We start from the raw sequence: 14,019 nt of genomic DNA, 5'->3' as shown, positions 1-14,019 counted from the left end.
CCATCGTGTTGTTTGTTTTTGCGTAGGCCAAGGTCTTCCTGAATGCACCTCAGTCACTGCTTGGCAAGGATTGAATGATGGAAATTGCCTGCGTACCTCTTCAGAGTGCCAATTATATCAAAGCTCTTTGGCTTGACAGACCAGCATTTAACACAAGGTGCAGGGGGTGCCATGCAACTGAGGTCTGACACTTCAGCAAGCCTCTTTCCTTTCAACATGTTTGCTGTGCTGTCTTGAAGCACAAGCATCACTCTTTGTTATTCCCCAGTCTTAAAGCATGCCTAGAAACATTTCTCTAATGTACTCCCCAGTGTGGGATCCTTGTATCACTTTTATACTCAAACACCAATTGCCTTTTTGTCCATCCACTGTCAATGAAGTGGCATGTAAGACTCATTAGTGACTCTGTTGGTCCTGACCAGCAGTCAGTCATGAATGAGAGTGAGTTGCCAGCATTTTCTGGTTGCAGCATAGTCTTTGCTTTCTCAACTACCTTTTGGTGAATTTTTCCCAGCATTTCGGTTCAGTGATACTTTTCACTCTTCAGTGTGTACCTTGGCTCAGCTATGGACATCAACCGCTTAAATCTAGAGTCAGACCATTGTAACTGGCTGGTTATCAGTAATCATCAATCTCTGTGATTGCTCTGTCCAGCAGTTGGTATCTTCCATCTAAATTTAGCCACTTAGCTTTTTTTCTGAAACATATCTTTTATTGTTGTCTGGGATAGCGATATTTTACTTTGTGATTCAGTTTGTTTTCTGTGTGCTGCATTATATAATTCAACATGATGAACTCTTAGATAGGCCCAAAGATTTGATGTATATTTGGTTTTTGCAGTTGCTGATCCCATGCTCACATTGTTTGTCCATGTGTTGCACACTACTGCTTTTCCTGGGGATGGTTGAGACAAGATAAGTCCCAGGCCACACTTTTACTTTTTCTCTCTGCATTGAAATTTGAAAAGAGAGTTTACAAACAAGGTTAAAATTGGCTGGCATGGTGCACCCTGGTGTGGGTGAGTGGCTGGATGGCACCCTGCTTTGGGGGGCTGGCACAGTGCACCCTGCTGTGGGAGTATGGGTGGGTGGCTGCTGGCACATTCTCTCTGGGCCAGTTTTGCGGCAAGCACTGCCCGAAGTGAGGAAGGTGGCGTCCTTTGCCCTATCCAGGCAGAAGAAGCCAGGACTCAGACTGTCAGAACGTTTGCAGGCCCAGGGCTTCCCCACACTGAGCCTGCGGTGCACTGCAAACATTGAGTCCTGGCTTCTTCTACCTGGGCCGATGACAAAGTGGGCCCCAAAAAAGATGGTCGCCGCGGAAGGCGGAGACCAATATTGGTAAGTTTGTGACCAATACCGATTATTTAAAAAAATGTGAATATCAACCCCCAATAATTGGCCGCACCGATAATCGGTTGACCCCTACCACAGGGAGAGGATCAGGGAGTGTGAGCAGATGCTGTCTTGTAACATTTTACACCCTAAATACAGGTGCCACATGTTATAAAAGCAGACTCATCCTTTAAGTCCAAGAAATGCAATGCCAAATTAAAAATGAAGTTGAGTTTAATTATTGCACTGGAAATGTTAGAGGCAATTACAACAGGAAGTAATGCAGGGTATACACAAGAAAATCATTTGAAAATGGTTGGTTCGACAGGAAGTCTGTAAGCCTGCTGAGTTGAACGAAAAAAAGAAGAAGAAAAAAAAATTAGTGTGTACATGAACAACTCTCTATTCCTCTGATGATGTATGCATCGTCATACAATGCATGTATGCATTGTGTGCTAAGCACTGTGAGTTGCCTATATTAGCCAGGAGCCAGTCTCAAAATGCAATGTACAGGGATCCAGACTTTGCCTGTCACGGTGGACATACCTCCAAAGTGGTCTTCAGAGTCTCGAAACAAAAGAGAAGGACCACAGTCCTAAGCCTATACAGCACCCTGTGGCTAACTACACACATTGTACTTCAGGACAATGTGATCACCTAATGCAGGATGCAGTCCTGGAAGCAAAACATTACAGGCTGGCCCCACACAGTGGGGTCCGGCTAAGGTCCCCAAGATATAACACCTAGGGGTACTGATACAAAAAAGTAAGTGGTCAAATCTTGGTAGAAGTGTCATTAGATAAAAAAAAAGAAAAAGGGAGAGTGGTTAGGACAGCATTAAACCAGCATTAAACCAAAAAGCCAATATTTATTATAGTGCAGCTTACCAATTATTACATAGCTGCATTTGTTTTTCGTTCCCTCTTTAGGCTTTCTTTCCTTTATTTTCACCTGGTGATCTTGTCAGTTTGTTTTGTTGAAAAATAGACCTAGCTGTTCTTCAGATGTAGCAGTTACAGTGTTGAGATAAACCACTTACCACTGACAGGGGTGCTTACAATGATCAGCTTTTATTTATTTTATCTATCCCAAAAGCAAGAAAAAACTGTTTGCTGTAACTGATTTAAAGCATTAGCTGGAGTTTAGCTTTAATTTGATTAGTGTATTTAAATCTGTTAGTGCATCTAACACACTCCTCTCTCCCCAGATTAACAAAGCTGTTGTTGAAAGGTGCCCCTGTGCTCCTTCATAAAGAGTGAAGGTTCTTTAATACAGGAGGGGTGTTACTGGCCAAATCACCAGGTGAAAACAGAGGGAAAGAAAACCAATGCAGCCATCACATCTAGTGACTGGTACGCTGCAATATATTACATTCTTGGCTTTGGATTTAATACTGCTTTAGGAAGAAAAAAAAAAAAAAAAAGTTTTCAAAAAGGACAGGAGGTCCATCATCTATAGACACTAGCAAAAAAACTGGAGTCTCGCAGAGTGGGTGAGGTTATATGAGCTTGCATTAGGGGTGGTCCTAGCAAAGTTTTCAGCCAGTGTCCAATCACCTAAAGGTCGTCTGCATAACTCATGGTCTGTGAATACAAGCTCTGTGTCCTGTACTGAACCAAAAAGATATACAGATTTGTGAGGCATAGAGGCTTTCAATAGTTGTGAACTAACCCAACTGGAACTATACTGGGTCTGCAGTAGCACAGCAATTTACCAAACAGTCCCCAGTTCTCCTCTTACATTTCCATATACTTTTCTCCCCTTCAATTATTTTAAATGTTCTAGTTGTTTAACCTTTTAGTATTCGGCAAATTTAAGGGACAAGAACATGACAATCACTGTTGCCATAGGACTATATTTTTTGAAACATATTATTGCACATTTGAACTGTTTTGAAAAAAAAAAATATATAATATACGAACATATGCCTGTGATTTCAGGCTGATAAAATCAGAAATACAAGGATATGCAGACATTTAGTCCTCATCGGAGCTCTCTGAGCTTTCATCTTTGGCCACTTTCCAGTTGGTTCTTCTACTTTTCCTGGCTTCTGTGTCGGTGTCTTTTTTGGACTTTGATCTGCTATGACTACTATGATGTTTCTTGCTAGATTTTTCAGTCCATCTTTCTTTGCGTACCTCCATTTCAGGAACCTCTGTACTGCTCATCTCATCACTTGATGAATCACTGTCCTGTCCGGAAGATGATGGCCTTTTCTTTGCCCTCTTTTTCCGGGTCGCCTTCTTCCTCTTGGACTTCTTTCGCTTTTCCTCTGATTCATCTGAGCTTTCACTTGAAGACTCTGTAATTTCCACCTGTTCTTTCTTTCTTTTCTTAAGTTTTTTGTGTGAACGCTTCTTCTGCTTCTTCTTGTGACCCTTCTTTGAGCGTTTACGTTTGCGAGATTCTTGTTCTTTTTGGTTTTTGTGCCTTGATTTCTCTTGTCCATTAGCTTTCCTTTTACTTCCTTCTTCCCCTTGATCGCTGAAAGAGGAATAGTGAACAGTAAATGTCAGGACACCTCTCAGTTGGGGCTTGAAGTTTACACTTAGGGTTAGTTTTAGCATCTACACTATTTAGACCTAAGCAACAGATTTTCATAAGAAATACTCATTTGATTACTATTATGTCAGTGCTTTTACAAAATAAAAGCAAACAGTACAGTTACAATACAAGAGGGTTAAGAAGGGCCCTGCTCATGCAATCTTACAATCCAATAGGGTGGGTCAAGTGGTACAAAAAGGTAATAACTAGGAGGTGGCCGAAAATTATGTTTTCGGCACTTTGCCTATAAATAAAAGGGTGCCGATAATGTTGCCGAAAATGCACACGATTTTACTGTGCTTACGGTGTGTCTTTTATAGGCCATGCGACTCAAAAACCACATCAAAAAACGTAACACGATTGTGTTATTAATGCATTCTTGCTGTGTGTTCAATGCATTTCAACAGGGAGATGCGTTTTTGGTGCAGATTTTTTTAACTGACCAAAAATGCAGCAAGCAGGATTTTTAACACCACAACGGAAGTGCAAGGGACCAGTGAGGAGGGATGCATTTTTCTTGCGCAAAAGGTGCCAACAATGAACGACAATAAAGTCATATTATTAATTAAAAAGTCAAATATAATACAATTATATATAAGAACATATTAAAAAAAAAAAAAAAAATCATTTTCGGTTGCGGCAAAATGCACCCTGAATTTTTGGTATCAAAATTTTAATTCAGTGCACCTATAGTAATAACTGTGAGGGAAGAGCTCATAGAAGACTTAAAAGTTCAGTTGTTAGGTGGAGGTGGGATCGGCTTTGTTGAAGAGATGTGTTTTCAAAGATTGCCTAAAAGGTGGACAGCGTAGAAGATAGCTGGACAGATTGAAGTAGAGCTCCAGAGGATGGGAGAAGCTCTGGAGAAGTCCTGGAGATGAGCATGGGAGCAGGAGATGAGAGCTAACGAGCAGGAAGTCTTGGGAGGAGCAGAGAGGATGATTTGGGTGATATATTGAGACAAGATTGGTGAAGTAGCTTGTGGCAGAGTTGAATCAGAGTGAATGGCTTTGTATGTTGTTCATATTTTGAATTTTATTGATCAGGGGTGGCAGGCAGTGCTAAGGTAGATGGATCTGGCAGGAGATTCAATCTTAGAATGAAGGGGATAGTCTGTGTAGAGATAACAAGATAGTGAATGAGTAGCTTAGTGGATTCATTGGTTAAAAAGGGGTGCATTTTAGATATGTTACATAGATGAAGTCTACAAGATTTGGACAGTTATTGGATTTGGGGCCGAAAGGACAGGTCAAGGTCCAGGATTACACCTAGCACTCTGGCATAATGGTAGGGAATGTTAGTTTTATTATTAATCTTGATGGTAAAGTCAGGGAGGAGCGCACAGGCGAGGGAGAAAGTTACGAGCATGGTGCGTGTGAGAAGGACTTCTCGATCACTTGACTACTGTGATTGGCTGTCGCATGATCAGAAGCATGTGCCGCCAGCTCCCGATCAGAACTAATGCCTGGGAGCGGTCAGTGACATAAACTTCAGCCTCCATGGAAGCATATGTGTAGCACGTGTGTATTACTTCCTGCTCTCTTTGCCAACACACATACGTATTATGTGGTTGGTAAGAGGTTCATGCAGAGCAAGGCTGAACGGTCACATTGACAGATCCATCATGCTGTTTACACTGGAAGAGTAGCTTTCTCAGTGTAACCAGTGCTCTGTATGCATCAGAAGTGTCAGAGCTCCTAATGAAGACAGGACCAGCTGTAAACTGCAGCGTTCCCATGTTTAAATTAAGAGTGCCAAACTACCAGTGTAAACAGCATTGCTGACCTGTCAATTGACAGTCTCAAAGAGTGCAGGAGAGTGATTCAGAGGTGAGAAAGTCCCCCACCATTGCTGTATCCACCACGACAGCACCTGAGGTAGAAGCCTCTCCTTCCTCTTAACCTGGCTGGCCTTATACCTCCTCCTTATGTTATGAAGAGTTGGAGGTGTTCTATAGTCTAGCAATGGAAAACTAGGCAAGACTGACAATAGTGACTGGAATTTCTAAGCAAACAAATTGTGATTCTCATTTTGGCCAGAATCGTGCAGCTCTAGGGGGTGTTGCAACTGTATGTCACATATTTTTTGGGGAAAAAAAAAAAAATGCACTTTATTGAATTTTAGTGAAGACAAACACTATATACAGTGAGGGGAAAAAAAAAAAAGTGTTTGATCACCTGCTGATTTTGTACATTTGCCCACTGACAAAGAAATGATCAGTCTATAATTTTAGACTAGGTAGGTTTATTGTAACAGTGAGACAGAACAACAACAAAAATATCCAGAAAAATGCATTTAAAAAAAATATTGATTTGCAATTTAATGAGTGAAATAATTATTTGATTCCCTATCAATCAGCAAGATTTTTGGCTCCCATGTGTCTTCTATACAGGTAAAGAGCTGAGATTAGAAGCACTCTCTTGAGGCTGGGTTCACACTGATGCGACACGACAGCCGTCCTACTTTGGATCCGACTTTGCCCGTGAAGCCGGCATGTGTCCGACTTTCAATGAACGGGGATCCGACTTGGATCCCCGCCAATGCCCGGCACGGTGTTTGGTATGAATCTTTAGGGGGAACTCTGCGCCAAATTTGAAATAAAAAACCGGCATGGGTTCCCCCTCCAAGGAGCATACCAGGCCCTTGGGTCTGGTATGGACCTTAAGGGGAACCCCCTACGCCGAAATAATGGCGTGGGGGTCCCCCCCAAATCCATACCAGACCCTTATCCGAGCACGCAGCCCAGCCGGTCAGGAATGGGGGTGGGGACGAGCGAGCGCCCCCCCCCGAACCATACCAGGCCGCATGCCCTCAACATGGGGGGTGGGTGCTTTGGGGCAGGGGGGCGCCCTGCGGCCCCCCCCACCACAAAACACCTTGTCCCCATGTTGATGAGGACAAGGGCCTCTTCCCAACAACCCTGGCCGTTGGTTGTCGGGGTCTGCGGGCGGGGGGGCTTATCGGAATCCGGGAGCCCCTTTAATAAGGGGGCCCCCAGATCCCGGCCCCCCACCCTTTGTGAATACGTATGGGGTACAACGTACCCCTACCCATTCACCTAAAAAAAAAAAAAAGTGTAAATGAAAAAAAAACACAGTACACAGGTTTTTAAAGTAATTTATTAGTTAGTTTCGGGGTCTTATTCCGACTTCGGGGGGGCGTCATAAGGGGGCGTGCTCAACATCACCCGATGACCACGCCCTCTTATGACGGCACAGTCCCAGCATGCCCCGGGACTGTGACCTCATAAGGGGACCGGGTCACCGCCTATATAAGTCCATTGCGGAGCGTTCAGAGAGCATTCCTGCTGGAGAGAGCGTCGTGTCAACATCGGAAGAAGAGAAGAGAGAAGAAGACCAGAAGGCAGAAGTCCGGGCCACCGCTGGCGAAAGAGCTGAAGAAGATAGCGGAGGAGCCGGCAGAAGATCAGGACACCGGGAGGAGATGCCGGAGAGACCCCCGAAGTCGGAAGAAGACCCCCAAAGTCCAGGATCTGGGGGCCCCCTTATTAAAGGGGGCTCCCAGATTCCGATTCCCCCCCCCCCCGCCAGCAGACCCCGACAACCAACAGCCAGGGTTGTCGGGAAGAGGCCCTTGTCCTCATCAACATGGGGACAAGGTGCTTTGGGGTGGGGGGGGGCCGCAGGGCGCCCCCCTGCCCCAAAACACCCACCCCCCATGTTGAGGGCATGCGGCCTGGTATGGTTCGGGGGGGGGGGGGGGGCGCTCGCTCGTCCCCACCCCCATTCCTGACCGGCCGGGCTGCGTGCTCAGATAAGGGTCTGGTATGGATTTGGGGGGGGGGGGGGCCACACCATTTTTTCGGCGTAGGGGGGTTCCCCTTGAGGTCCATACCAGACCCAAGGGCCTGGTATGCTCTTGGAGGGGTAACCCATGCCGGTTTTATTTAAAATTTGGCGTGGAGTTCCCCCTCAAGATCATCTGAGCACATGTTGCATGCCGAAGTCGGATCATGCGAGACGGCGATCCGACTTTAATGATAGTCAATGGGCTGAAGTAGAATCAAAGTCGGACCAAAGTAGTACAGGGAGCATTTCTAAAGTCGGAACGACTTGTGTCGGACCAGTTAGGACGGCTCCCATAGGGAAACATTGAATTTCCCACGTCATGCGACATGAGCTCCCAATGTCGGAGCATTTGTCGGACCAGTGTGAACCCAGCCTGAAGGGAGTGCTCCTAATCTCAGCTTGTTACCTGTATAAAAGACACCTGTCCACAGAAGCAATCAGATTCCAATCTCTCCATCATGGCTAAAGACAAAAGAGCTGAGTAGACCTACACAAGGCTGGAATGGGCTACGAGACAATCGTCAAGCAGCTTGGTGAGAGGGTGACAACAGTTGGTGCAATTATTCGCAAATGGAAAAAAAAAAAAAAAAAAAAAACAAAATAAAAAACTTCAATCTGCCTTGCTCTGGGGCTCCATGCAAGGTCTCACCTCATGGAGTTTTAATGATCATGAGAAATCAGCCCAGAACTACAAGGGAGAATCTTGTCAATGATCTCAAGCCAGCTGGCACCATAGTCACCAAGAAAACAATTGGTAACACACTATGCCATAAGGGACTAAAATCCTGCAGCGCCCGCAAGGTCCCCCTGCTCAAGAAAGGATGTACAGGCCTGTCGGAAGTTTGCTAATGAACATCTGAATGATTCAGAAGAGAAATGGGTGAAAGTGTTGCGGTCAGACGAGACCAAAATCGAGTTCTTTGGCATCAACTCAACTTGCCGTGTTTGGAGGAGGAATGCTGCCTATGACCCCAAGAACACCATCCCCACCGTCAAACAAGGAGGTGGAAGCCTTATGCTTTGGGTGTGTTTTCTGCAAAGAGGACAGGACAACTTCACTGCATCAAAGGGACGAGGGTCGGGCCATGTACCGTCAAATCTTGGGTGAGAACCTCCTTCCCTCAGCCCTTGAAAATGGGTCGTGGATGGGTATTCCAGCATGACAATGACCCAAAACACATGGCCAAGGCAACAAAAGAGTGGCTCAAGAAGAAGCACATTGGCCTAGCCAGTCTCCAGACCTTAATCCCATAGAAAATATGTGGAGGGAGCTGAAGGTTCAAGTTACCAAACGTCATCATTGAAACCTTAATGACTTGGACAGGATCTGCAAAGAGGAGAGGGAGATGTGTGCAAACCTGGTGACAACTACAAGAAATGTCTGACCTCTGATTGCCAACAAGGGTTTTGCCACTAAGTCATGTTTTGCGAAGGGGTCAGATACTTATTTCACTCATTAAAATACAAATCAACTTATAACTTTTTTGAAATGCGTTTTTCTGTTTTTTTTTTTATTCTGTCTCTCATGGTTAAAATAAACCTAACAATAAAATTATACACTGATCATTTCTTTGTCTCTGGTCAAACGTACAAAATTAGTAGGGGATAAAATAATTTTTCCCCTCACTGTAATACCCAACTTTTGGAAAAATATAAAATATCATATTACGTTGAGTAAATAGAAAACATGTCACGCTTTAAAACTGCACGTCCATGGAATGGCAACAAACTACAGGAAATTACATTTTACCATTTTATTGGGGGAAGATGGTAGTTGCGCTGTGATGAAGGGGGGGGGAGGGAAGCTACAAAGATGACTAAAGTGGCAAAGTGAACTAAAAAAGCAGAAACGGGCCAATGCATGAATGGATCCTACATGCTAAAAGAACATGGTGGGGATGCAGTGCAGTGCAACGTAGCTGATCAACATGACATGTTGCGGGCAGACAAAGCCTAATATATAAAGGTAATCGTGAAACAGTGACTGCTTGAATATAGCAAAACAAAAATGCATATACCAACACAAATAGGGTGAATAATGACACAATGCAAAAAAAAAAAAAAAAAAATTATATATATATATATATATATATATATATATATATATATATATATATATATATATATATATATATATATATATATATATATATATATATATATATATATATATTGCAAGAAAAATATATGTGGGCTAGTGCCCCATTAGCAAAAACGTGCCAGATCCTGGTGAACTACAAGTGACAAATCCCTAGGACAAACATGAATATTAGTTCTATCATCCAGTCCAAAAAGCAAAAACACGTGATGAGAAACACAAGACAAGTCCAATCGTGAAGGGAGGGGGGATCTTCAGTGAGGACACCTCCGTGTTTGCAAGCCGCTTACCTTACAGCTGTAAGGTGTACAGCCTGTGTTGCAAATGACCCGCAGGTGTAGATGTTCCGTGTATACAGGCAGTGACAATGATGAACATGCCAAGCGAAATATAAAAAATAAAAAGTATACAGCATGTAAAATAACTCTGCAATGATCACAGTGGAGGGGGGGCAAGACACACACAGGGGGAGGTTGCACTCACTTTCATGAAGTGAGTGTGGGCATCAATCCACGAGCGCCGAGCTCGTATGCCTCCAGGAGTGTCACCAATCTGGAATCTGCCCCCGTGTCTCTCTCCTCAGTGTTCGTCAGGTAGAGTAGTGATGTACAGTGTGAGGGGGAAAGAGACGCACATAGCGTGATCCCATATAAAAGGTATATTTATTTAATACAACAAGTCCAATCAACTTACATTTAAAACAATGCTGCAGTGTGTAGTAACTACGAGCGCCGAGCTCATCTCCTGTTGTTTGTCTATGGCAGCGTCCCGTGCTCCAATCCTAATGCATATCGTCACGTCACGTGACTTCTTCAGAGGATCATCCTCTGAAGAAGTCACGTGACGTGACGATATGCATTAGGATTGGAGCACGGGACGCTGCCATAGACAAACAACAGGAGATGAGCTCGGCGCTCGTAGTTACTACACACTGCAGCATTGTTTTAAATGTAAGTTGATTGGACTTGTTGTATTAAATAAATATACCTTTTATATGGGATCACGCTATGTGCGTCTCTTTCCCCCTCACACTGTACATCACTACTCTACCTGACGAACACTGAGGAGAGAGACACGGGGACATATTCCAGGCACGGGGACAGATTCCAGATTGGTGACACTCCTGGAGGCATACGAGCTCGGCGCTCGTGGATTGATGCCCACACTCACTTCATGAAAGTGAGTGCAACCTCCCCCTGTGTGTGTCTTGCCCCCCCTCCACTGTGGTCGTTGCAGAGTTATTTTACATGCTGTATACTTTTTATTTTTTTTATTTCGCTTGGCATGTTCATCATTGTCACTGCCTGTATACACGGAACATCTACACCTGCGGGTCATTTGCAACACAGGCTGTACACCTTACAGCTGTAAGGTAAGTGGCTTGCAAACACGGAGGTGTCATCACTGAAGATCCCCCCTCCCTTCACGATTGGACTTGTTTTGTGTTTCTCATCACGTGTTTTTGCTTTTTGGACTGGATGATAGAACAAATATTCATGTTTGTCCTAGGGATTTGTCACTTGTAGTTCACCAGGATCTGGCACGTTTTTGCTAATGGGGCACTAGCCCACATATATTTTTCTTGCAATATATATATATATAATTTTTTTTTTTTTTTTTGCATTGTGTCATTATTCACCCTATTTGTGTTGGTATATGCATTTTTGTTTTGCTATATTCAAGCAGTCACTGTTTCATGATTACCTTTATATATTAGGCTTTGTCTGCCCGCAACATTATAGTCATGTTGATCAGCTACGTTGCACTGCACTGCATCCCCACCATGTTCTTTTAGCATGTAGGATCTATTCATGCATTGGCCCGTTTCTGCTTTTTTAGTTCACTTTGCCACTTTAGTCATCTTTGTAGCTTCCCTCCCCACCCCCCCCCCCTTCATCACAGCGCAACTACCATCTTCCCCCACTTTTGTCCCATTTGTCCTGCCTTGGATCAGTACTTAGGTGTTGCAGCAGTGTCCTTTTAGCATAGCCCCCCCCGACAGCGCAGGAGTTTACACTTTCACACCATTTTATTACTTATTTTATTTAAATTTATTTTTTACACTCTATCTTTACATTTTTTTTTTATCAACTTTATTGCTATTATGAAAGGGAGGAAACAACATCCCTTGCTATAGCATGGGGTATGACAGGTCTTCTTTATGGAGAGATCTGGGGTCTTTTAGACCCCATAACTCTCCTCCAAAGCATCTGATCAAACTGAGATCGGTTTGATCAGATGCTGTACAAGCCGTTAATGATTTGTTAACAAACCAGCCGAAACCAGACAGGATGAAATCCTCATGGCTTCCAGTTTCTGACATCACAAACATCACTCTTCTCTGTGAATGCGAAGGAACCGGTCCTATAGTTGCCGGGTCCTCGATCAGAAGGGAGAGCACAGTAAAATCAGCGGGAGAGGAAAATATACACTTCCGCGACCTGTAAAAATGATCTAGTGGCTGTAAAGCATCAAAAAGCATCAGAATCAAGGACTTTAACCGCTTAAGCCCCGGACCATTTGGCTGACCAAAGACCAGACCACTTTTTGCGATTCGGCACTGCGTCTTTAACTGACAATTGCGCGGTCATGCGACGTGGCTCTCAAACAAAATTGACGTCCTTTTTTTTCCTCCCACAAATAGAGCTTTCTTTTGGTGGTATTTGATCACCTCTGTGGTTTTTATTTTTTGCGCTATAAACAAAAAAAGACTGACAAACAAAATTTCTCTCTCAGTTTAGGCCAATATGTACTCTTCTACATATTTTTGGGAAACAAAAAACGCAATAAGTGTATATTGATTGGTTTGCGCAAAAGTTATAACGTCTACAAAATAGGGGGTAGATTTATGGCATTTTTATTATAATTTTTTTTTTTTTTTTTTTTAGTAATGGCGGTGACCTGCGATTTTTAATCGGGACTGCAACAATGCAGCTGACAGATCGGACACTTTTGACACTATTTTGAAAAAAATGCATTTTTTTTTTACTTTTTGCTATAATATCCCCAAAACATATATAAAAAAACTTTTTTTTCCCTCAGTTTAGGCTGATACATATTCTTCTATATAGTTTTTTTTTTTTGTTAAACAAATCACAATAAGCAATAGGGGATAGTTTTATGGCATTTTTATTAATTTTTTTTTTTACTAGTAATGGCGGCGATCAGTGATTTTTATTGCGACTGCGACATTATGGAGGACAATTTTGACACATTTTTGGGACCATTGGCATTAATACAGCGATCAGTGCGATTAAACTTGCATTAATTACTATAAAAATGTCACTGGCAGTGAAGGGGTTAATGTGTGTCCTAGTACGTGTTCTAACTGAAGGGGGATGTGGACTGTGCAGAGAACCGGAAACTGTGTTTACACACACAGCTCCTGATTCTCTGTGTGCCCCGAGCGATTGCACTTGCATCGGTTCGTGGAGCGAGCGGGGGGCATGCAAGCACCCCCTAGTGGCCGTTTATGTTACCGACATTACATAACGGCGATTCGCGCAGCCGAGCCATGTTTCTACAGTACAACTGCGGCGGTTGGTCAGCAAACAGTTAAAAAGAAGTTACTGGGATCATGGTTGCAGCCTCAACCATGATCCTGGTATAACCACCTCAATAAGAGGCCATAGATATACGTACGGCTATATTAAGTTGATTAACCACTTCAGCTTCGGAAGATTTTACCCCCTTAATGGCCAGAGCATTTTTTGCGATTCGGCACTGCGTCACTTTAACTGACAATTGCGGACGTGCGACGCTGTACCCAAACACAATTGACGTCCTTTTTTTTCCCCCACAAATAGAGCTTTCTTTTGGTGGTATTTTATCACCTCTGTGGTTTTTATTTTTTTGCGCTATAAACAAAAAAAGACTGACAAACAAAATTTCTCTCTCAGTTTAGGCCGATATGTACTCTTCTACATATTTTTGGTGAACAAAAATAAGTGTATATTGATTGGTTTGCGCAAAAGTTATAGCGTCTACAAAATAGGGGGTACATTTATGGCATTTTTATTATAATTTTTTTTTTTTAGTTATGGCGGTGATCTGTGATTTTTAATCGGGACTGCGACATTGCAGCAGACAGATCGGACACTTTTGACACTATTTTGGGACCATTGACATTTATACAGCTATCAGAGCTAAAAATAGCCACTGATTACTGTGTAAATGTCACTAGCAGGGAAGGGGTTAAACACTAGGGGCCGATCAAGGGGTTAACTGTGTTCCC

General features: G+C 43.3%; 1 protein-coding gene across 2 annotated transcripts in view; it reads right to left on the bottom strand.

Annotated features, from left to right (window-relative positions):
• Positions 1-1,550: 1,550 nt before the first annotated feature.
• The window catches only part of NKAPD1 (NKAP domain containing 1), a 50,788-nt gene continuing 38,319 nt past the window's right edge, over positions 1,551-14,019 (bottom strand). For both annotated transcript variants that reach the window (XM_073602443.1, XM_073602444.1), the window contains exon 7: positions 1,551-3,818. In XM_073602443.1, the coding sequence (XP_073458544.1) occupies positions 3,311-3,818 (508 nt within the window). In that variant the 3' untranslated portion in view covers positions 1,551-3,310. The remainder of the gene's footprint in view (positions 3,819-14,019) is intronic.

Source organism: Aquarana catesbeiana, linkage group LG10, assembly GCF_042186555.1.
Source record: "Aquarana catesbeiana isolate 2022-GZ linkage group LG10, ASM4218655v1, whole genome shotgun sequence".
Lineage (NCBI taxonomy): Eukaryota > Metazoa > Chordata > Amphibia > Anura > Ranidae > Aquarana > Aquarana catesbeiana.
Note: the sequence above shows the minus strand (reverse complement) of the source record. Positions and strands in the feature narration are given on the sequence as shown.